This window comes from Parus major, chromosome 3 (genome assembly GCF_001522545.3).
Source record: "Parus major isolate Abel chromosome 3, Parus_major1.1, whole genome shotgun sequence".
Lineage (NCBI taxonomy): Eukaryota > Metazoa > Chordata > Aves > Passeriformes > Paridae > Parus > Parus major.
In genome coordinates, this window is record NC_031770.1 from 22,412,077 (window position 1) to 22,437,570 (window position 25,494).

Sequence of the window (25,494 nt, forward strand, 5' to 3'; positions counted from 1 at the left end):
TAAAAAGAGCTGAGGGATGCTTATATCTGAATTCAGCAATGGGTCTCTATTTAGGATGTAAAGATTTTGCTTATTAAAATCCACATATTTATGGATTTAATGTATGTGTGCATGCATACTCACACATGCATTTAATATGCAAAAGCTCATACCCTGTTTCAACTAAACTTTAAGAAAAACTGAGAAGCATTTTTTCTCAGACAAAATATTAACTGTCACGCAGAGAAACAAAGAAGACACATCCACTGTTACTGTCTCTTTGCCTGTATTCAACTGCTAAATGAGTTACTATGCAAGATATAAATATGCAGCAGAGGAGCATGTACTAGCAAGTAGAAATTAATATTCACAAAAATTCATAAGTTCACAAGCCCTAGACTACAGAAGTGTGGGGTACAGTAATTGCTTCCATTTCTATCACAGTTCCTCAATACATGAATGAAAACTGAACTGTACACTTCACAGGATTTTGGACCACTGATAGTCCAAACAAGAAATGTGATCAGGACATTTCTTCATCATCATCATCATCCCTTCGGGCCTTAGTTTTCATTTTGCGGAAATGATGGCACAGATTGGGGCTGGCAGATGTCCATGATGCGTTCAACAAGGAGTTAGTAGATGGCAGTGGCATGGACCTGGGTCCAGGAGTTTAAAAGGTGCCACCACTGCTGGGGGAGGGGAGAGGGATGGCACAATATAGCCTAAAGGGGAAATCTGGATTCCACAATATTCTGTGCATGGTTTTACCAGACCCAGAAAATTCATTAGTTTCCAGCTTTCTAGAAACAACAGAACTCTGAAGCCACATTTGCCTAAACAGAACCGGACTATTGTTATTATGAATATCAAATCTTCCCCCTATCCTTCAGAGGGACAAAAGGTAGCATGGAAGCTCTTCCCTCTAAAAAGGTTACACAGAACATGGTTTTACAGGGCAGTGTACCATGTTCTATGCTCCTTTCTTGCAATCTGAAACAGATTTTTGACCCCAGTGACACTCACAACTCTTAGCTACACTGCATGGGCCCACTGAGCACATTTTGGGAATTAACATTCTAGGGAATTAACATCTTTGTTTTCAAAACAAGTACTGAACCCCTCCTAACTTTCATATTCTAAATATTAAATAAAAGCTGCCCATCTCTGAGATTCCAGAAAGATAAGCATCTGATTTTGCTTTAAGTGAACACGTGGTCTCTTCTCTCCCTTTCATTTCTTCCCACATGCCAATGTCCTTGGACCTCTTTGGCTTTTCCCATCTCTTTCTATACTTTGTCTCCAAAGAGGGGACTCTGGGGCAGCTACCCAATTATATAAAAGTATTAGAGATTCATCTATCACCTTTTTTCTCTGGCCAGCTTAACAAAGTCTGGCTCCCTCAGTGTGAAAAGTATAGAGAAAGCAAAGCAGAGTAAGGTGAGCCAATTATGATTACAATAAACATGGGTCAAGAAAATGAGAAAGAGGAGAGAGCATCAGTATCAAGTCTGGCTTACTTCCTAAACCCTGAAGACAAAGTGAGATGAGCAAACCACTTACAAAATGTAGGCAGCCTAATATATAATCCAGTAGCAGATATCTGCTAGTGCCATATCAATCTGGGGCTTAAAAAACCAGAAAGAGTAGCTAAAACCTGAGCCTCAAGACAAAATCAAAAGGAACAGGTAGTTATTTCTTATTAACACTTATGTGAATCAGACACACCATCTTAAAAAAACAATAAAAAATATATTTTTAAGAAGTTTGTTACTGAACTTCCTCAAGCTATGTCAAAGAGCTAGAGACAGTAGTAGCATTCTCTCCCTGTGACATTCCATCTGGCTCCACTTAAGAAGTATATAAAGTTCACAGATATTTCAGGCATGTATTTTTGAACAAATGCTTGAAGACACAATTCAAGTCCTTTCTGATGGTGAACATTCCTCCTGTACAGCAAATATGCCAAAGGTCTCAAGTGCTTGCTCCTTGTCTTTACTGACATTCCCAAATTACGTATATTACCACATATATACAGGCACATAAGCAATTAAAGATTGCAGTATCAACCCCTCTAGGAACAGCAATAACTGTTCAGAATGTTTATATTAATATTAACTGGCATGTACTTTCTCTTTAAACACTGACTTTTTTATTCTTGGCCTGTGATGTGAGGCATTAGTAATTTAGCAATTAATCATTATGATAAAGGTAATTTATTAGTCAGTCATCATGAAAAATTAAAACAGTCTTGTCAACTTACAATTAATATTTTGAATTTTAGATTTTTGCTATTTCCCAACTGACTAGAAATATAAAACATGAAACAGATTAGTTGATGATTGCTCTATTTCATTTTGATTGGGTAAGACTAAGTGATAGGATTGAAGTCTTTGCTACCAAGAGCCCTACCAGTACAGAAGCATTAGGATGAAAAAAGATTTTCACTCACTGGGTGGTCTGTTCGCTGCCAAGTTTTTGAAGTGGCTGCCTTTTATCACTTCTGCTGATAATCTTCCAGTTGTAGCATTATAAAGGAGGCCAATGAGGATTTCTGGAGCTGAGCCATGTACGAGAGACTGACAAGAGGAGGTACTTTCACTGCAGGACACTTCTGACATGCTCATCTGAGAGTCACAACCCTATAAAACAGATAAAAAAGTTCTGTGTGTCTTATGGATCAATGTTACTGGGGAGTCAATTTTTAGAATAATGCATAGAAAATTCTGAAAGCAACTTAGTGTCAATAACAAGTTCCATTCAATCACCCAATAAGAAATGTACATTCTTAATATATACTTAATTTGAAAATGTTAGAGGTAACAATGAAGTGGTCTGAAATGAAAACAATTCTCATCTGCTTCCACTGCTTCGTGATTAAGGAGAAATAACAGCAAAAGATGAAGAACAGCCTTTATGGTCCTTATTTATTTCAATTTCTATGGCAAGACCTGTAACATAATTTGTCAGCATCCTGGAAAATGTTAAACCTTGGATCATTTTCTTTCCAAAAATTTGAAAATATCAGCGGAACTTTGAAGATAATAAAATGCAGGAAATTCTTATTCATTCTTTGTAAAGGTTATTCTCTAGACTGAGAATTTACGAGTAGCAACAGAACATATGCAATTAGAAAAATGCACTCTATCTAGTTATCTTATTATCTATCTATAAATTAGCTTACAAGGAATTTAACTGATCCAGGGATACAGAACTGCAGTAGTCCCTTTGTCTTGGGTGGGAAGGGAAGCAATGCTTTAATTTCCACCCTAAAAGCTTCCAAAAAATTTAGATCTTTCATGCATTCTCACTACATCACATCTTTAATGGGAGTTTCTAATACTAATTTTTATCACTTTAACTCCCCATTATTGGCCTTAAAAAAGGGGAAAAATATACTTTCTTTATGCTGCCATGCTAATCACACCATGGTTGTTCCTATTTTCATTTGCACTGGCACATAAGAGTGGTACCACAAAAAACAAAAAACCGGATGGCAAGTAGCCAGTGGGATGGCAATGTACTTGGTAGCTGAGGAGAGACTTTTGAATTATCAGCACATCCCTTTATGATTCTCTCAGAAAAAATGTAAATTGGGTCCACAGATTTTTCAAATATGGCTTGACTCATTTGGGAACCTGGCATCACTCCTGCAAGGAGTCATGATGATATTGTGAAGCTGATTCTTCCTGATTCTAAATGTCTCTATCATTTCCAGCAACAGCTGACATGGGCATAAGATCAGACCTAAAACCGAAATAGCACTAATCTTCATCAAGATAAATGTTAACCTTATAAGCAAATAATGTCAGCTGACATATAAAGGCCTCATGCATTATAGAGTCTCAAATTATAGAAGATATGACACCTACAGTAATATCCCTCTTATTAACATTTTAACTAGTTCTTTTCAACAGAACATTTCCCAAAAGTCTAGCAGAAATTTCAAGTAGCAATCCAGTTAGTCATTAATAAACATTCACTGTTGTTAGCAAATGTATTCTTAATACTGAAGAAGGACCTCAACAAATTCCTCTGACTTCCCACTCCCAAGCTGCAAATTCAGAATTTCAAATCTTCAGTTATTTCTCCAAAAGCTCTTTATTCAATGCCAGGAATAAATTTCAAACTGCTTGCAAATTGTTAATTGCTGAAAATTAATTACAAGTATACATTCATTCTCTGATTCTTGTCATTCATAGAACAGGAAACTTTTGATTCCTAACTTAAACAGAAGGAACAAAATGGAAAGTTTAAAAGAAAGATGACTTGATTCAGCAGTCACAGTATACACTGCACACTTGAAAGCCTGTCACAACTGCAGCTATTACTTAAGCTTTCTGGTCTTTAAAAATTGTAACACATTATCCTCATGGTGCTTATTCACCTTATTATTTTCTTGAGCCAGGAATTTTAGCACAGTCCACCTGATACTGTTCAAAGCTTAGGTCTCAAATTTGATTGAGATCATGATGCAGGCTCACCCAAAATAAATAAATAAAATAAAATAATAATAATAATAATAAAGTAACTCAAAGCAGGCAGCTGAATAATGTCCCCAGATCCTCAAAGGTGCCATGCTGAGAGAAGGTGATGATAGTAGCTCTTCCTAATTGGAATTTATTTGTACAGTTTACTGATGTCCCAGAAGGGACTTAGAAACCAGTTTATGACAGAGTCAAACTCACTACAATGGGTATCAGAGTAAGGTTTAGCCTGTTAGAAATAGTGAATAGTAAATGAGTGACTATCAAGTGTAAATGACTCCTGAAGTACACAGAAAGAGAAGATAAGTAGTTTCTGTGTGGTATAATAGAGAAGGAGAAAAACAACCAAAAAATTCAATGTGTGGTTCTATAAAATTACATAAGCATGGGCTAGAAATACCATTCCTTTACAGCACAATCCCAAGTGGATAGGAGAAGGACAAGACTGACTTTCTCAAGGCCAGGCAAAAGGATCTCACCAGCTGAATAGTGTGTTGAGAAGACCAAGATGATGCTTCAGAACCCTAAGTGGATGTAAATGCAACTAAATGACTGTATCTTAGAAGTGTTGTACAGAAAGAACTGGTAGCTGCAAGCTAGATGAAAAATCTGGAAAGTGCATCTAACTTAAATATTCTGCTATAACATTTTCTTAACCAAAATATTTTTGCAGGTTTGATAAAAATGAATGTTGTTTAATCATTATTTTATAATAAACTTATGGATCTCCTTCCTAAAAAACTGTGGGGACACAGACAAGATTTTAAAATAAAGCAATCAAATTCACTGAAGGAAAAAATCTAAATGGTACTTTGTTTTTTTCACTCTAAAAGAACTTCAATTCATTTTGTTTCATGTTGACCCAAATGGATTAAAAGAAATACTCTGCTTTTTAGTTATGAACTGGAAAATCCTAATACAAGAGAAAGTAAAATGCTAAGAAGGAAAATGAAGCAGATTAGAAGACAGAGGATTTAAGGATGAGTATGTAAAAGTCCTGAGAAAAAGGGGAGAGCAAGGCTGCATTTTGTCAGTTTTCTTTTAAAAGAAAACAAAAATTTACTGAGGAAAAACCAGACTCAGGGATTGTAAGAGACAGCTGAGATCAGCTGGGCTCAACAACTAAAGAAAGACTTTCCATTGCAGGGCAAAGTTAACAGCAGAAATACTGAGTATTATTAGATGTCTTCTCAAAAGTATTTTTTCCAGCAAAAAAGAATAAAAAAAAAATCCAGGAGTTTATTTTTCACATTTTGGAAACCCATTCATTGTTTTAAGGAAGATATTTCATGATAACAACATGTGTAAGAACCTGACTTTGTGCTAAGTCATATGCTGCACTAGAACTGGAAATAACAGCTTTAATAAAGTTTCTGTTTAGAGGGTTTTTTTCTGGTTATGCAAGTCAGAATTCTAGAAGAGCACTAACAAACTCATCAAGAAAAAAGCCAGACAAGAAGTTATGCTTTTACCTGCTCAAAATATAACCTTCAAAATCAAGTGCTAAATCATAAAATATTAAGACTGAAATTGCCCATTGGTACAACATGAATATAGATGGAGCTCCAATGACAACATTATGGTGCAACCAGATGCTTTTCATCTCCATGCAGGTCTGCATTCAATCTGTCTGTAAAACTATCTGTAGCCCACTTTGATACTGTTCCTTCCCTGTGGGAAACTTAAGATTCAGACCAAAAATTACTATTTGTTTGAAATAATGTCTGTGTAAGTTTATTTTCATAACCCTTCCCTCTCATCCTCTATAAACACTGTGTGTAATATAACAAGTAAGGAAAAGGACTAAGGCTCCCTAAGAGCAAAGGCTTTTCAAGGTCAGTGAAGCAACAGAAGAGCCTAGTGGGAACACAAAACCTTGTATGTGGATTTTTTAGACGAACTGTCAAAGTGCTGCTGATCTGCTCACATTGCAAGAGACTGTCCATTAAGGTTGTCTCCAGGATATTAATACTTAATCCTGAACCTTTTTTGTCAATTTAGCCATAAATACATTATTAACAGTAAGCACTGCAAAAAATATGGTGAAGTCTGTTCCAAATATTTGGTTCATATATCTGTCTTACTGCAGTAAATAAAAAATGTTCAGCTTTTGTATTGTCTAAGACAAAGCTGTGTGCAAAGGACCTGGACTTTTCTCATATGCACCACGGGATAGTACTTTGTAATAAAGATAGTCTGATTTTATTTGATCAACACCTACAAGAATTGCTGCTTTCCACTGGATTGTAAAAGTAGTATGTGTCATATTCTACACAAACTTAATTACTAATTCTCCAAACTATTGTCCTTGATGACTTCTTTACATATATTATCTGGGGAAGAGTCATTACTTCTTAATAAATATATAATAAAAACATTCCCATTAAGCAGGCTTTGTATTTCATATGTTCCCATTATACACAAGTTGGTAACCAAAAAAAGAACACTCTTTTTTCCCCCCTCATACAAATGGACATGAACACATAGGATGCATGAGGTCAGACTTCAGCCCCTCAGAAGCATTTTCAATAGTGTTTTTCTCTCCCCTCTTACAACACAGAGGATCATCTATTTGCATCCATGGTAATATATGTAAAATGTATTTATTTGTCTTCCTTCTCCACAATTCCATGGAAACACAGTATTTGTTACTTACATATTCATCTCCTACTGTTATTTTTCTATATCCTGAAGTTCTGCTTATAAATTTTGCTCTTAAGCCAACTGGAGTTAATGACAGGGAATAATGTGGCCATGCTCTGAAGGCAGTAAAATGTTCATTTTCCTCTATGCACAGGTTAAAATCACGTCTCTGTAGGCTTTCGAAACAAGAGCATCTGATTCTTTTGGCTTTTCAAAATATACACAGAAAAGATGAAACCTTGCTGACAATCCTTCAGCAACAAAAATCTGATTCACAGCATGTTACTTGTCAAAATGTCTCTCTCCAATTTTAAATGTTAATGTTACACCACTAATCTCTTAAAGAACTTTTATTGCACGTTACTTTTTCTACTTCTAGATCAATACAACTGAGAGGTTAGGGAAGGAAATGTGAATCCTAGCAGGCAAAGGAGGGCCCTCAAACCAGGTCTCCAACAGATTTTAGATGGAAGCATTCAATGACCACCCCAGGGTTGAACCCTGGAGCTCCTGTTCCCTTCTGAGCTTGCTGAGGTGAGGAGCGCACCCAAGCCCCACATGGGCTCCAGACCAGCTCTCAAGAGGAGAAAACCAAATCTACAGGCTCCACATCCTTCATTAGTGGCTTCAGCACCAGATACTTTATAAAAACATGTTTCAAAGCTAAATTATCATTCCTGGGAAAGAGAACTTAAACCATCTGACAAACTCAGCCCGGAAAACGGGAGGGTGTAAAATAATTAGGAATGTCAAAGTTTAAAGCCAACTGTCCTGTACTGTAAAATTAGGAGAACACATACTTATCAGTATTTTACTTTAAATTTATAACCTGAACTTGCAAACATTGAAACATATAGTTTTAAGCATCTCACAAAGATTTAAGTTTAGGAAAGTATCATTATCTATGACAGGTAATTATTTGGGTTTTTTTTGCTTAATAGCTTCCTTGAAGCATGTTCCAATTAAGTATAAAGTGCATTTTTATTCATGTACTTAACACTTTACAGCATTACTAAGTCAACTTAAATCACAAACATGAAGCTAAATAGTCTAATAATCCTTCCATTATGCAACTTGATCTTAGGGAAAAAAAACATTTATTTTGGGTAAAATGGCATGCTTTAAATATTACAAGGACTTCCTAGTCAAAAATTCCAATTTTAGCAAATAAATCCACTCAACATCAATGGTATTCACATCAAAATTATTTTGGTTATTAAATACTATTAATATAGTTGAAAATCAGATTATCTGAAATGATAATATTCCCATTTCTCATTAGAAGCTATTTTTTACTCTCAAGAGGGAAAAACTTCTGGGTGCAGAATTCTAAAAAACACATTGTTTTCACATAGATGGAATACTGAAAAATTGAGATGAAATTAAAATTCTTTAATTTACTAGATTGAAAGGATTAAAACCTTAAAAATTCTATACACAGCTTTAATTTACCATAGACACTACAACAAACTTCCTAAGATACATTATGATAATACACAGATTTTCATTTCAAAATCACTTAAAATAATTAGTTTAAAAAAATTTAAAACTTTGTGGGATTTCTAATAAGAATACTGCATTGATAAAGAAAGGCTTGGCTTCAAATTTAAGATATTATAATCTAGTAGTAATATTAAAATAAGAAAATAAAATTCACATTTTCTTAGTAATGGAAAATCAACACTCAACTTTTCTGAAAGATTTTGAACAAGTTCATAGAGAGATTTCTGTGTTGTTTTTCCTGTTTCATGAGAATTTGCTATTCGTACTTTGTGCCTAAATTTTTTTTTAATAATCAGCTCTGCAGAACAAAACATTAATTTTCTACTGAAAGGGGAACATTTTAAGTTTTCTGTAACTTCTTCTAGTCTGTATTGAAATTACAGCCTTGGCAGATGACAAAAGGTCACCTGGTTGTTCCACAGACATAAGGGGCTTGAAATTTGCAGAGCAAACCCAAGCAGCAGTTGGAGGAGGCAACTGGAAATGAACCTACACTGGAATTTACAGCATTTGAAAAAGTACTGTTTTTACACTGCAAAAGTCTAGCAGCTTTTTATACAGCCACGAGATAGGGGAGGAAAAGAGGCAAGAGGCCTTTTATTACCGAATTCTGTTTTCTGTGATAAGACAGGTACATAAAGAAACACTCCGGCACTAAAAGCTGTTAGGTATTTGTGTTAGCAATTTAGGTAAGAACATCTGACACAAAACGCCGACATTTTACCTGCATTCCTGATGAAACTACGCTAACAGCTCCCACCCAGATCCACTCACACTTCCCCCTCTCTTTACTCCCTGTCAAATATGTAAGAAGATGGAGATGTTACTGTGGGACAGCTTCCAAGACCACACACTTCTTTAAATGACAATGCTCTGTCCAGCTGGATCGAGTCTGTGCTCATTGGGGAGATCAATGGCAATAATTTCATTTCTCTCTTGATTACACCCTTTCAGTCTGGGAAAAGAGAACGATGCAGCAATCAAACAGTAAGCACAATTTATGAGTAGTCAATCTATGGATTAGTATTTGCATAAACATACATGCAATTATTTTTCACAATGAACAAACCCATATCATTAACTGTACATTTAGAATGTATTTGTCAGGTAAACCCTTTGTGATTAGCAATTGCTAGTGGTGCCCCTTTGATTTGCTCAGGTCACATTTAATCTCATGATCAGAGGACCACCAGGTGTTTCCAGTCGGAAGGGATCTGCTTCAGTTCTTAGAGCTATCTTACACACAAAAAAGAAAGGGAAAAGATAAACTGGATTCTCCTGGGGCCAGCTGACAGCTGATTAAACCCAACAGAAAGATAGGAGCTGTGAAAGATTCAGCTCAAGGTCAAATGATATAAAGGGCAAACCTGACAAGAGGCTGACACACTACGACTTAAAAGATCCCTTGCTAAAGGCACCCTATGAACAGAAATGCTTATCTGATACCAAATACAGGCTGCTTGAATATACAAAAGAAGTGATTACCTGAAGATCCTCAAGTCTGAAATGAAGAATGCTAATGAAGAAGATTTAAGTTATACTGCAAAGCCCACCAGAGTAATACGAACAATCATCCAGTAAATAAATCAAAAACTAATTCAAAAGTTCCACAGCCACATTCATTAGGAATTTGCAGACTAGGTGACTTCATCTGTTTGTGCAAAATCTCTGATTAGGACTTCCCTCAACAGAGATAAATTGAAGGAAAATGGTGCACATGCTTTTGCTGAAGGGTACTCAAACCTGCAAAGAGAACTAATTCTGTGTTTTGATCTTTCCTAGTTTTCTTGAAAGACAGTAACAAATGTGAGAAGGTATTTGTGGGTACATATATACGCAAACAAGAAGAGTCAAAATTATAAGAAAATAAAATATTTGGGAAATTCAGCATCTTTAAGGGAACCAGAAATTTCACTTGGATTGAGAAGTTAAAGAATGTACCTCCACTGAAAGAGTTGCTTGAGGAAGGTTTGAGCAGCAGCTCATAGTCTTCAAAAATGGAAATTTCATATGAGGGACAACCTTGATAATCTTAACTTTTAACTTCTAAAAGTCACTTCTGGCAAATTTACAGTATGATTATTTTCCTTACTGCTCTTAGAAGTCACAGTCCAGGTTGGGAGACCATACATTTTACTACACAGAACGATAGAATCTCACAGTTACCACACTTTTTTAGCTTTATGTATTGAAAAGGTTTCTCTATTTTATCTTTTTAAAGATTATCAAAACGAGACATAGACAATATGTTTGCCACGGATGGATTGGATTTTCGGACTAAGAGGATTGCTCAAGAAGATTATTTTGGGTTAATGTTAATTTGAGAACAGTCATTCACAGCCTGTCATTTGACTGGAGGCACTTTAGAGACTGAAAAACATCATCATACACTCAAAACAGTAATACCATGTCTGAAACATAGCTTCCATTATTTGCAAATATTAAAGATTGTAGGGACCAAGTTGAGTAAGTAACTTTGAAGCAACTCATTAATTGAAGGCAAAGCATGTCTGTTTTTAAATTGTTATTTTACTCTGTGTGACTAAATCACGATTTTGACGACTAGATGAAATTCTTTACATTGCTGACTTCAAAAAACTTGCTCAGTATCCTACATTCAGGATCATGGTAATAGATCTGGCTAGCCATGTAGGAACTTGCTTCCCATCTGTGTATCAGCAAGGGAGTTGAAAATGAATTTTTTTACCCCCAGCAACAACACTGAGAAGAAATGGCTGGTGCTTGCTGACACTGCCATGAAATATTACATGAGCAGCCAAACACAAGGAGAATGCTTGGTTTTCCAAGTAGTGTCAAGTTCTCCTGCAGCCTCACTAACATTATCAACACCTTCCAATCACCTAATAACTTTCTCCAAAGAAATGGGCAGGAGCCATCTTTCTTATTGTATCAAAGGATCAATTCTGATTTTCTGTGTATTATTACCACTAACTCAGATAAATTGTGTAAGTTATTCCTGAGATAAAATGTGTTCAGGGTTTAAACGTAACTGTCCCTTACTTTGATGGACATAACTTATACAAGCCAACCAAGAGTATTTATATATCATCACATAGGAAGTCTTCATTTAGGTAGTATTACAGGGAAAACACTAAGAACAAAATATTTTCTCTTTTTGTTTCTTCCCTAGACAAGTCTTAGTCACTTTTCTTATTATCGGCTTAAAGTATCATACTGGTATTTAATAAAGCTCTGTTTACACATATGAATTTTGGTATTCAGCCTTCCAGAAACAATCCTGGATAGATCATGCCATAAGAACACAGTAGTAAAGTCACTAGTAGTAACTCCTCTACTTTGTTTGCACAAAACCCAACAGCATGACTCTATAATGGACAAGAATTCCCAAAAAAGAAATGCCATTATTGTAGCTTATATTCCCGCAATGTTTATGAGCTGATAAACGTTACAAGGAATACTGAAGACACACCACACATAAAGGGCAACATGAAATAAAGGCCTTAACTACAGTGCATAAACCACTGCATGCTAAATGATTAACCATTGTCCTCACAGTGGAGAATGCATGTGTGTGTGTGCAAGAGTGAGCATCTTTATACACTGCATGCATAAATGCCTTCACTCAAAAAAACTAATTAAAATAATTATCCAGACACTCTGGATCTTTAAGTAAAGATGTACAAAATAATCATTTAAACACCTATGAGTTCCTATACCACTGGTTCTTTGTTATGGGGATCACACTGGGAGTTCAAGATGTTAGAAATGGAGAATATTACAGAAAGAAAGCAAAATAAATTGAATTCTTCCCAGTAAACACCTTGTAATTTGATGATACATAATGAATGATTACTAGATTTGCTTAGCAGCAAGAGGTGTGTTTTGGTCACCCAAACAGTACTTCCCAAATCAATCATAAAAACCGTGATTGATTGTTGTTATTCTACACCAAAAAGCAACCTATGGGATGGTGAAAGGGATTACGCACGTTTCTTTGATCTTTCCAAACAGATTTCACTCAATAAACTGCTTATGTGTTTTTATAATCACATCATACTAGAGGCTGTTTTTCACTGTCAGGAAAATTTCTCTGGGTGAGAACGAAGAGTAACTAAAAACAGGTCCACAGGGATTTCCTGAAGAGGAATAAACAGCTTTTCTAAACTCCAAGATGGGTGAAGAAAAATTTGTCTTCCACTATACTAAAGGGAAAATTTCTCTTAAAACATCAACAAATACCTTCCTATACAAGCTATACTCTGACAAAACCACAATGTATACCCTTTCTATTAAACATGTGATGCAATGGACAATTTCTATTAAATCTGAAAGGGACACAGTCTCAGATAACAGTGACAACTGCATTCTGCCCAACTCATATTGGTTTTGCTGCTTCCTCCTCATTCAGACATATGCTGAACTTGGGAGAAAACGTGTGATAAATAAGGGGGCTGAGGAGGAATCCCTGTTACGTGGGAGAACTGCAGCAACACAGGGCTGTTAAAGACTAATGGCAACAGGACTGGGAATAAGAGCTGCTAATGTAAGACATTATACACAATGTGGGAAGGAGAGAAACGGGGTGAAATCTTGGGTGAAAATTATATTTTGTGAATATATTTGTAAATTTGAAGCCACATGTAGCTTCGAAACCTACTTAAGGAACATATTAGTATCATGTCCTCACCACGACATGCACTTGTTCACATGTTAACAATAACCAGAGACTTGCAGGCCCCGCTCATGTCAACATGTCACTATGTTTGAAAGGCACTGAGCTTGCTGATCTACCTTTAGCCAGATTCCCTTGTGTACAGCTTTAAGGTAGAACTGAAAAAATACTGAACTTCACAGGATACAAACTTTTCTTATACAATCAGAATGCAAATGATTAGCTAATAAAATACATTAATATAATATCAGGCACAGACAGAAGGAAATAAAATACATTTCTGCAGAAGAGATTAGCATAGATATTTCAATGGATTAGGAAGTTTCACTGACAGAAGGTATATTTAATATATAAAATCCATATAATGAGAAGCAGTTGAAAAAATAGGACAACTGTCATGTGTCCAAGAAATATCTTCATAAAAAAGCTGTCACATATAAACACTTCTCAGCAACAAAACCCTCTGCAACTGAACAAGGCAAATTTAATTCTGAATGTACAATGTGCCTCATCATGGATCTCAGAATTACTAATATCCTTGAGCAACTGGATATCTCCAAATTCAAACAGCACTTACATTTTTCTTTTAAATAACTCCTGCCTGACATTTATGATCAGTTGTACATAAAGACTGTTGGTTTATTGTAGCAAAAGGACAGTTAAAAAAGAATACAATAAATTTGTATAAATATACCCAGAGGCAAACACCTGAGAAGGGTAGGAACTAATTAAGCTCAAGGCCAATGCTGGCAGAAGAACAAATAGTAATAACTTGGCCATGAAGAAATTCAGGTTGCAAACAAAACAACCTGATATTTTCAGATGAAAATTCACAGTTTTGTGATCAAGATGACCTGGCTGTTCTCAATAACAAGGGCTTGAGCTCAAGAGCCCAAGGATGCCCTTCACTTCCAGTCATGCATCCTAAAAATACAATGAATTTTAACACTATTGCAAAACAAATAGATGCTAAATCCTGTAATAAACCAGCCCACTGAAAAAATATTTTATTTGCTATAATGATAAGATAAAGATACCTATAAACTCAGAAGTGAATGAATTCCCAGAGGTTTAAAAACTGGTTTGCATAGTTCCAGAACAGCATGGATCCTATTCAAGCAATGATGACTCTGAAGGATCCTTTCTAGCAACAGGCAGAGCTACTTAAATTCTGTTACAACAAACTCTGGAAGATCCCTTCACTTTCTACCAATATTTCTTATTCTTGTTCCAACCCCCAAAAACTGAGAAGTGAAAAATGCTGACAACATCATGCCTTACCATAATAGAAAATAAGGAACAGCCTTATCATCTTTCAGGCCACATGGAACTTGTTTTTATTCTGCCTCTCACAAAACCTCATGAAAATAATACTGAAGAATAGCCAGTTCACATATGGGACACCAATCAGTCACAAACCTGGTCCATTCACTGCCCTTTTTCACCAACTTTAGTAAATTTTATTCACAAACCTATTAAAAACACACAAATTAAGCAAGTACCTTTAGAATATTCAATGTTTTGGGTCATGGGGTGCTTTTTTCCCAAGCTGCTAAACTAGCAAACTTTTCACTAAGGAATTTTTCTCTAGAGAGGTAAACCATCTCATTCTTAGATCAGAATGATTAGTGGTTCTTAAGGCACCTGGAGAAATCTGTTCTATTGTCAGTTGATCCTCTACCAGACCCATGATTTAATCTCAGCTTTTACTAATAAATATTTTAGTCATTAGATACAACAGCCTTTTGAGTCTTTGACAATACTCATGTTCAGAAATGCCATTTTGATTGATCCAAACCTTTTTTTCAGAATGCAGAACAAATCAATTGCTTTTCACCTATTTTTTTACATAAAAAATATTTTCCTTTCTTTCCCTTCTCTCCCTCTTTTTCTTTTATTGATTGTTTAAAAAAACCACACCCACAAAATACATACAATGACCAAATATGGATGTCCTTGATAATCATAATTTTTTTCCCCCAAAATGTAGCTGCAATATAGCACTCATGTAACTCTAAGGCAAGGAACACTCAAGCACTCCAGTATAGGATGCCCGGACCACAATATGACAAACATTCTCTTTCTGGATAAAAGCATACTTAATTCTTACAAAAACAAAAAAGCTGATTATCACTGCTAGTTTAGGGATCTTCTGTGTTTATTGATAATGATACCTATGTTTATCCTTAATTACTGTTGCTTTGCTTTATTAGAAATATTACTTGGGGGACAAATAATTTTGTTCATCACATAGGTAGTTGTTTTTTCAGAAAAAAACCTTTTCCGTTTCAGCTGCTTTTCACTTCAGACTGAACCAGAAATCAATTATTTCCAAGGTGCTGATGTGAAGTTATTAAAAATGGCTTTATACTCTCAAAATTCCTCTTTCCTATCTTTCTTTCTTTCTTTCTTTCAAGGAAAATACCTATTTGCAACAAGTCTTAATTGCAACAGATGGAGAACATTTGCTAGTATAGCTTCTTTCTTCCACTCTGGTGTATTTTTCTTTTTAAATGGAAGTGCTGCAGGTGGTAAAGATAATACTATTACACACATATACATATACATATCTATATGCATGGATACATGCATTCACCACTATATCCCTATTTATGGACTGGAAATTTTGAAGTAATTTAAAGGAAAATATGGACAGCTTTTGCAGGTGGAAAGTGGATGTATTTACAGAAGCTCTAAGGAAATTTTCATTGTGCTAATGCAGTGCTATGACTGTTCAAAAAACTCAGTAGATGTGATGACTCTATAAATATACACACTATTCTTATTCAGAATTCAGGACACTGTATCTCACTGCATTCTTATTCTGCCTCATTTAATACTCACAGGCAGACTGTAAGAAGGTTCCAGTATCACTGGCACTGACATCTTCCCTTGAAGATTCAATTTTGTCAAGTAAAAAATCTTTTCTCCCACAATCCTCTCTTTTTTCATGCGCCGTACGCTGTACAGTCGAAAGCGAACTGCATAATTCCCAATCATCTCAGACTCAACGTGATTAAATTTGAATGTCTCTGTGAAGACAGGGCACGGTCCCCGCTGGATGCTGGTTTTTGCTCTCTGCTTCTTTATAGGGAGAAGAACTAGGTGTACTTGCCACGAGCTTCCACCTGTCCTGCTGTATGTTGGAATGTCTGTGACAGCTGTCACTGTCACCAAAAGCTTCTGTTCCTGTGAGTCATAGTCAAAAGTCACATCTAGTGTGCCATATTTAGCTACTGGCTCAGGATCAAAAGGTTTAGGAAGCTGTGAAGATGATCCTCGAGCTGACATATCCTGAAGAAGAGGAGAAAAAAGCCAATTATTTATTTATTTATTGTATTCTATTATTAAATCTAGAATGGAAACAATATGAAGGCACTATGATCTTTTAGTTCATTTCATAAACAAGATTATTAAGCACTGAAAGCCCAAGGAGATGGCTGACTGGCAGTCAAGATGAAATCAAAACTTTACCTGGCCAATACCACCAAAAACCAGGAGCCAATCAGTATCAGCTCAGACTGAATCAAGCTGTAATGATCTCTTCTTCTGTGCCCCACATGTTATAAAGTATATACATTTGTTACAAGATAAAAACCACCTTATTTCACATATTTCATATACATATTTTAAAGTTCACCTATTACATTGCTTGAAGAGACAGATAATGATTGAGAGCACAGTGATATGGCAGCAAAGAATACAGGAATTACAAATCTACTTGCACACACAGCTCCAGTCTCTTGCAATCCACAAGAGTTATATGAATATGCTAAAAATTATCCTAGAAACATAGAATCACAGAAGATTTTGGGTTGGAAGGGACCTTAAGGATCTTTTAGTTCCAACCCTCTGCTATGGCCAAGGATGTCACTATTGTGGCTTTATTCATGAAATTTTACTGGAACTGTAGAAGTTTTGAACTCATCTTCTGAACTCTCTGTAAACGACATCAGTCCTAAAATCTTATTTTAAACTTAAAATTCAGATGGTTTATTGTCACATCAAATTTTGAGTAAAATACTGGTCCCCTACAAAGTTTCAACAGTAAGTTTAATAGGGATACTGAAACAGAAAATATTTACAAGTACAGGTCAACCTACTGCTCATACGATAGATTATTCCAAGTATTCAAAACAAAGGTATTTCAAGTGTGTCTTGTTCACATGAACAAATAGATGTCAAAACAAAGCCTTCTGGGCTAAGAAATGTTCTTATTTTAACCTGGCTGCCACATAGCTGTGGGAATGCATTCCTCTAAAGGCTTCAATCCTGAAGCTTTGTGTGGCTATAAAAAAAGTTGGCAGCATTCTCAGTTCTTACTGAATATGCTTACATTAACGACTGGAGCGACACAAAATGGGAAGGCCTTGCAGCTGGGTCTTCCAGACCTTGCAGCAACACCCCAGGTACACAACATCAGCTTACCAACAGGGCTACTTAAACAGAAACACCAGAACTGAGCTCTAACACACACTTCAAAACTTCCAGTAGCAACAAAAGATAAATTTGTACCAAAAGAGCTTCTTCTGCACATGGCATCACTAATTAGACTTACCCATAGATGTCAGTGCAGTAACTGGTTGTTAAAGGCATTTCAATGAAATATGTGTCAGAAAAGATTATTTCTTCACAGAAAAAGATACATATGTATCATTACAATTTATAGCAGAAAAATAGGAACATTAAGTGGCCCAAATCACTACACCACATCAACAACTGGAAATAAAACCCAAACCTTTGGAATATTTTTCCCTCCCATAAAAATTGCTTTACATTATGGGGTGTTCAATATGAAAAAGCATTAACAGAACTTTATTTGGGTTGTCTAAAAAATCATGTGGAAGAATTTTGACTACAGTCCTTACAGAGTAATGAAATTTTCTGACTGGTTTAAAAAATAATTCACTCTTACTGGGAGCTGGTTTGAAAGCTAAGGTGCCATAAAGATAACTACAGCAATCTGAAATCCTATTGTCATATTTTCTGACAACCTCTTTTTTTTTAATGAAATGAGCTGCATAGTGCCCATATAACAGTGCATTGATCTTTAGGTTAAAAAAGTGCTTCACCACACTCAACTATTTTAATTTACCTCTGGACTAAGAACTGCTGTGCTATCACTCGGAACATCCTCTTCGTATCCTTTGTTATGAAAGCTCTCTATTTCATGTCCCGTGCTTCCCTCACTAGGGCACTTATATGAACACCTCGGGCTGTTGCTACACTGGGAATATTCACATTTGCTGTCTCCGACTTCGGAAGGCGTACAGGAAAGATGAGGAGAACCACTGTCATCCTGGTACGGAGGCGGCTGCAGTTCATCCAGCGGAGGTGTTCTTCTCATCCTCTGAATGCAGTTTGCTGAGAATAAGTTAAAAAGCTTTACTTACTTTCTGAGTATTCACCGTTCAAACAGTTCTGTGGAAAATGTGAATCTAAATGCCTGGACAGAGAATTAAAAAATTTATGTATGTCCTTTTTTTAACTTTACATTTCATATCAGATGAAAAATACTACTGAAAAAAAAAAAATTTGTTAAAAACGGAAATGAGTGATCTCTCAAATGAAAAAAATTTAGATAAAAGCAAAGTTTTGAGTGTACAGTCAGAATGGATTGTGCAAACCACATGTAAATAAATATAGCAGATATGACATGACAAAAATTCTACACTTGAATTTCAGGGATGCTTACCTTGCAAAAACCTTTGGATATCTTAAGTCAGATTCTGTGCAGATGTAATGTAGGCCAATTATGGAAACAAAATGCACTCCCTAAAGCCATGATATCAGGCTGATTACCTCCCATGCAGTTGCCCACCAGGGAGATACTAAATTAAACTCTGAAGACAAGTAAGGTACTAATAAAGGCAACTTTTCACACAAGTGAACTCTGTTCACCAGAATTTAAAAAGTGAAGCAGTGTCTCAGATTCTTTATTACTTATTAAGAACAGCTAAAGGGTACATATCCAGTGTCTGGAAGTCACACACTACCTCTAGTCACTAAAGACAGAGGAAAAAGGATCATGAGCAATCTTGTGCTTGAGACAAATACTTGATGCTGACCATCCTTGCTTTTCACGATAGATAGATAGATAGATAGATAGATAGATAGATAGATAGATAGATAGATAGATAGATAGAGAGAAAGAAATGTGGTTATACATCTCCTCAGAAATTAAACCTGATGCATGGCTACAGACACAAAGTTAATTCAAAATAAATTACATTTCAATTTTTTATCTCATATTTTACTATCCAGCATTACAGAGTTGAATAGAATTGGGAAAAGACAGCAAAGTGTGCAGCAGCTGAAATGAAAGGAATATCAAGGACAGGTAAGAAACTGCCTCATAATTAGTTTACATTTTCTGTAGAGGTTTTAATGAAGATTTCAATGCCCCTGACATAAAGAATTACCTTATACATAAGAATTTCAAAGCAAAAATGTTTTCTAGTGTCAGACATACAATTCACTCACAGAAAAACCTACCAAACAAGCAAGGAAAAGAAAGTACTAACTGGGGAATGCAGGGCTCTTCACTATTTCAACAGCTCCTAAAAGAACCATGGCAAACAAGTAATTAAAACACTCTTACAAGATGAAACCACTATCAAGAACCCTTGTGTCTCTGATAAACCTATCAGAGCCAGCCTGCCATTCAGAGTGATTCCAAAATACTGTTTCAGCACTCTTGCAAAAGGTCTTCTGCTGTTAGTGAGCCAGTGCTACTAACGCTTGAAAAGCCAGTCCCACAGGGCTGGAAAACAAAACAGACAGCAGGGAATCACATACTTGAACTGCAGACATCTCTCTAGTAGATAAACATTAAACCTTATCTATGAATATTAGACAGCTTGCACCCATGAAACTAGATAAATATGATTTTAGAATCTAAAGTGATATTTTAATAATAATAAAATAATAATATGTATCATTTGACTCTCTATACCATGAAAACTGGACTTCCTTGCCATAATCTATATAATTAAATATTCTAGAAAATTCAGAAAAACAGCATTTCTGCTCATTGTTGCCAAAAGGCAACAAACATTAAATGACGTATCAACCACCTGGCAGCTCCGAGTTTCTTTTTGTTCACTTGCCACCAAGTCTGCTAAGAATTTTTAATGCCCAGCTTTTCCATAGTTTAATGAAATGAAAACATGTCCAGTTAACTATCAACACCATTATTGTCTTACATGAGTAAATAAATGACTGTGTGACTCACTTTTTTTACTCTGATGAACTCCACTATATGTCCCTATGGGAAAACTGTACAGGCTGTGTGACAGAGAAGGTGCTTTTAATGTAGGCATGGAAGAAGTGAAGAAAAAAAATATTATTAAACAGCTGTGATTCAAAAATCTCAGGAAAAGATAAAGGACCGGGGCAGGTTTCAACTATATATTTTTCAAATTGCAGTTTAACAAACTGAAATAACATGCAAATTCTTAAAACTAATATCTGGGATTAAAAATCTCAGGATACCTCTGTCTAGAGAGGTATAAACTGGTTTTGAACAACAGCTTTCTCTACATAAAAAGATATCTAAGTTTTCATATTAATTCTCAAGGTGAAAAATGTCTCATTTTAATTTTCTGCCCCCACAGTAAATGATGCAATAAAATATTTTTTTTATATGGTTATTTGAAAACTATGAAGATTTGAATTCCATTGAGACATTCTAATGACTGATGATTTCAAAGCCAAATGATATCACAGACAGTAGTGAATACAGGAATACTAAATATCTGATCCTGGGTATTTTCCTTAAAAATTACTCAGAAGTAGCAACTAACTTGGACAATCTAACAAAATTTTGCATATGTATCAAAGTTTAAAATACAAAACCGCTGCTAGTGCTTGCTGGCTTATCACTAATTGTATTGGAGAAAAACATCTGGAGCTGAAAGGCAAGATGATCTGCAGTGTGTGCATATTTACACATGAAACCCCTGTGTGTAACATACCTTGTACCCTTTATTTAAGATGTAAACTTCAGACACAGCTATGTATACTTCTGTACTGTGACAAAGCCAAAGAATACCTCCCAAAGATCACTAAATATGGCTAATAACATCTGCTAAGGAGTTATAAACAAATGGTTACACTGAAAATAAAAAATTAATCATTGCATTGCTTCTATGCAAGCTTCAAAACACAGAAAATACCTTTTGTAGATTCATTTGTAAATTAAATTAATCATATTAAATGCCCACATCACCTTGGACTAGATAGACAGGGTAAAAAGCCAATGTATGTCCCAAAAGTGGAAGTAAGATACAATCGTGGAGAAATCAAATCAGGTTTAGTCTGAGGTTCCTACCAGCCAGAAAATGGCATAACGGAGAAAGGAGAAATATAAAGACCTCACATTCATTTCTCCACCCAAAGTATGTGAAAATACTTGGCATTCTCATATGAGTGAAACCAAATCTGTTTAGTAACGAGTATTTGGTAAATTCTAAATTGAGAATACAGTGTATGGGTGTCAATAGGAATATTTGCATAAATGCTTTTTAAATGGGTAACAGCTTTAATAAAAGTTTTCATCCTCCCTTAGTCATCAATGGTGATAGTAAGGACCTTGCTTAACAGCTGAAGAAACCAGAACCATAAATGAGATACCTGACAAACCTGAGCAGATTAGCATTTTGCTGGTACACTTAGAAATTACAGTATGTAAACTGTCATTAGCACATTTAAGTCAGAAGTAAATAAATATCTTCTTTTTAGTACTGTTTGTTCAACAATGAAGGTTCATCTGTTTTCATAAGCCCCTGTAGGACAGATTGCAAGTCAAAGGGGGATGATACATACCCTGCCATCAGCCTCAAGAGATTTGCAAGTTAAATCTGACACAGTAACCTAGGCCAAAGTGAGCATTCCTGGAACATACGATTGATAACTATGAGAAAATCCAGAAATGTTTCAGTCATTTTGCTGGGGGGAATCAAAGTTTAAAGATGCATAAGAAATGCTTTAGGTTTTCAGTTACTACTTCAAATTGCTCCTTCCAATGTTGCTCATTTCTCCTCTCTGTTCTGGTCTCTCATGGACCATGCTAGGCTGCACATTTCACCATGCAGCTGGTGATGTCCTCGTCCCATGTTTACAGCATTTAGACTTTCCTATCGCAATTATTTTTCCCAGAGCAGCAGCTGCTTTCCTCACAGCAGCAGCATCAACCCAACCTCCCTTAGACCATATTTCCTGAGTAATTCCAAGAACACCCATCTCTTAACATGGAAAAAGAAACTACCCTTGTGCCTTTAATTCCCCTGTCTCGTAAGCCATCATTAACTACACTTCTGCAGCTTTGGGTTTCTCGTGTACAGTAGTACTTTAAAAATTCACACTGTTGTGGGAGGCAACAGTACCTCAACACCCCTATTGGAATCTGACTTCCAGTTTCTTTAAAATAAATAATCACTTCATAAATCAGTAATTTTTGCAAGTCATATTTTGTAATTGTCAGAATATCTTCATACTCAAATGGTACCTTTCCTTTCTCTAATACATCTCTGCTCACACTCTGCTATATAATTTCTTATTTTTTTAATCAAACATAAATTTCAAGTTTTCAAGCCTTCAAGGAGTTCTATGTAAATGTTAAGACAATTTAAATAAAACATAAAATGAAATACATGTTTAAAAATTAAAGAAACCTTTCTTATTCTGAATGATTTAATACCCTTAGAGATTTCTGATAGGCAGCACAGACAGTCCAAATGGAATTTTCATGTTTGAACTTTTCTACCATCCAAAAATATTATGTTGACTGAATTACTCCACATTACAGGGAGTATAAAATATAAACATTAAATATTGAATGAAACCTCAGGTCTCTCCTTCCTTTAAAATTAAAAGCTTACATGCATTTTTGTGAGGACAAAACCCAAATTATTTCACAGAACAACAAATTATCTTGGCATAATTCTATTTCTTTCCCAAAAGAATTATGGCATCAATCATTCTTAATGAAAAAAGGGGAATATGGGAATGGTATGGGGTCATTATGGACCCCAAAAAAAATTTCTCCTTTTGCATGTGCTTTCTTCTTGCATTTGCCACAGGTTAGACTTCTATTTACAGCTGAACTATCTTCTACATTAGGCAATTCACCGTAAACAAGAAAAAGCATCATATCTGTTTGACTGGGTTTTTTTCCCCCAGTGATAACAGTGTTTCCTAAAGTTAGAAAATTCTACACACTATTAGCTTAATCCCAGACCTATGGAAATCAAAGCAGCATTGTTATCATTTACACCTGATGTCATGTGATGCTTTTAGCACTGCTTTTTCCTCACTTTCTCAAGCTAATGTTGTTGATCATTCAGGTAAGAAAAAGGTTCTCTTTGGACTTTTAAATGAAAGTAATTTAAAATGATATAATTATTTTTATGTCCAGTCCTTAAAACTTTAACTTTCTTCCACAGCAGAGGTCTAAGACCAACTGAAATCACTGAAACACACATAGCATCTTTTTTACTGTGTCTGTTTACATCTTGAGCCTGTGGAACTACAGCTCAGTTTTGTTTCCCTAAAAAAAAAATTTGGTCTCTGTACTTACTAGAGCACTTCTTATTTGTATGAATTTATTGTCTGTTTTACAGAGCAATACAAAAGCCCAGCACTAATAAAAAAAAAACCTCTTTCCAAAATTAGTCCCATTTATAACATTTTAACTACAAATACATTATTAAAAGCATTATCGTGAACCAGCTGTCAAAGACATTCTTTTGTTCCCTTCCCAAATATTTTGGTCGTCTTTCAATGAAAATTACACATTACCATCTATTGAATTAATTTGTTTTCAATTTAAGTATCATTCTCTGGTTCCTTGTACAGCATTGATATTAATTGTAATAGGAAGGAGTTCTGCTACCTGGTTCTGTATTTCTACTTTTCAGTTGTCCAGAATATATCTAAATAATGCTTAAATCTAATGGTTCAATATTTCTAATCTCTTATTGATATGAATATCAATATATCAAGCTCCAGATCACTTTTTTTTTTTTTTTACTTTTAAAAGCTCTAGTTTTCTGAGACCCTATCTAGCTGTAAAGCATTTTGAAAGCTGTGATCTTTAAGAAGTGAAATTGCGTGCTTTCTCTTCTGTAATTATATTTCCTTAGGTAAAGCATATGTACTAAGTATGCCCGTTCAGGTAGAAAAATGTATTTTCTGTTCCATTTAGATGCTGGTTACACTTTCACTTTTTTTATAAGCAGCCAACTTTCCTTTACACTACTTTTCAGATTGCTATGTTGGCTAACTTAATAAATGAACAGGAATTCCTATGCACCTCTGCTCACTGTTTGTTTTTTCCAAGTTAGCAAAATTGTTAGAAAAAAAACACTTCCAAAAAGGTAGTAAGTTGAATGAATTCATAGAATCTTCCTTTTATTTACCCTTCCCTCTTTTAAAATATGCTAGAAGTCCTGCTTGCTGAGGGTGATTGACAACCAGCTTTGAAATCTTAGGAGTATCTTGGTGACAAGGAAATGCCTTTTATCATCTCTGTGAAAATTCTCCCAAATTCGGCTCTTTCACCAGCATTTATGGATGCTTACGGAAAATTCCGAGCTTAGCAGCTAAAAGCTGTTAAACTAAAGCATCCCAAGCCCCTGAGAACCCCAATTTCTCACCAGTGTGTGCACAGCAGCATCTCCCTCAAACCTCTAAACAGCAGCAGCAGGATGTGGGCTTAGGAAATATTTTCCTGTCATTGTTATACTTCTTTTGAGTACAGTTATCACCTTAAATTAAAGCTCAAATTCCAGTCCAGTTTAATCCTACTGCAGCTGTGGTATTAAGCACAGGAGTTGAGCAGCAATGAAGAGCTGAAAAGGTGAAAAAGATCCCACAGAGGTCTAAAATCAATTCCCAGTGAAGTATTGTAACACACAGCTAATATTCCTGTAATGTTCCTGCTCTCACTCTGTTCAGTCTCAAATGAGGAAACAAAGCATGATTAGAAAGCAAGATTAATATGTTGTGCAGATGATTTTCTTGAGAGTTTTAATGTTTTTGCAGCTCATATCAGACACATTTGGTTTTATATTTTACAAAAATAAAAAATACCAAGTTTTCTAAGAGATACAAAACCCCCCTTTCAAGATCTTAATTCATTTACTGATATAAACATGATCCATTCAGCAGTATATACAATACTGACAATACTTAACTATCAGAGTTCCATCATTGTTTTTTCCCACA

The 25,494-nt window shown here is 35.4% G+C and overlaps 1 protein-coding gene across 4 annotated transcripts in view; it reads right to left on the reverse strand.

Moving 5' to 3' along the window:
- SYT14 (synaptotagmin 14) overlaps nucleotides 1-25,494 on the reverse strand; it is an 88,528-nt gene that overhangs the window by 11,458 nt on the left and 51,576 nt on the right. For all 4 annotated transcript variants that reach the window (XM_015622928.2, XM_015622927.2, XM_015622926.2 and 1 more), the window contains 3 exons: nucleotides 18,362-18,630; nucleotides 16,111-16,560; nucleotides 2,432-2,621 (listed from right to left, as the gene is read on the reverse strand). In XM_015622928.2, coding sequence (XP_015478414.1) covers nucleotides 2,432-2,621; nucleotides 16,111-16,560; nucleotides 18,362-18,630 — 909 coding nt within the window. The remainder of the gene's footprint in view (nucleotides 1-2,431; nucleotides 2,622-16,110; nucleotides 16,561-18,361; nucleotides 18,631-25,494) is intronic.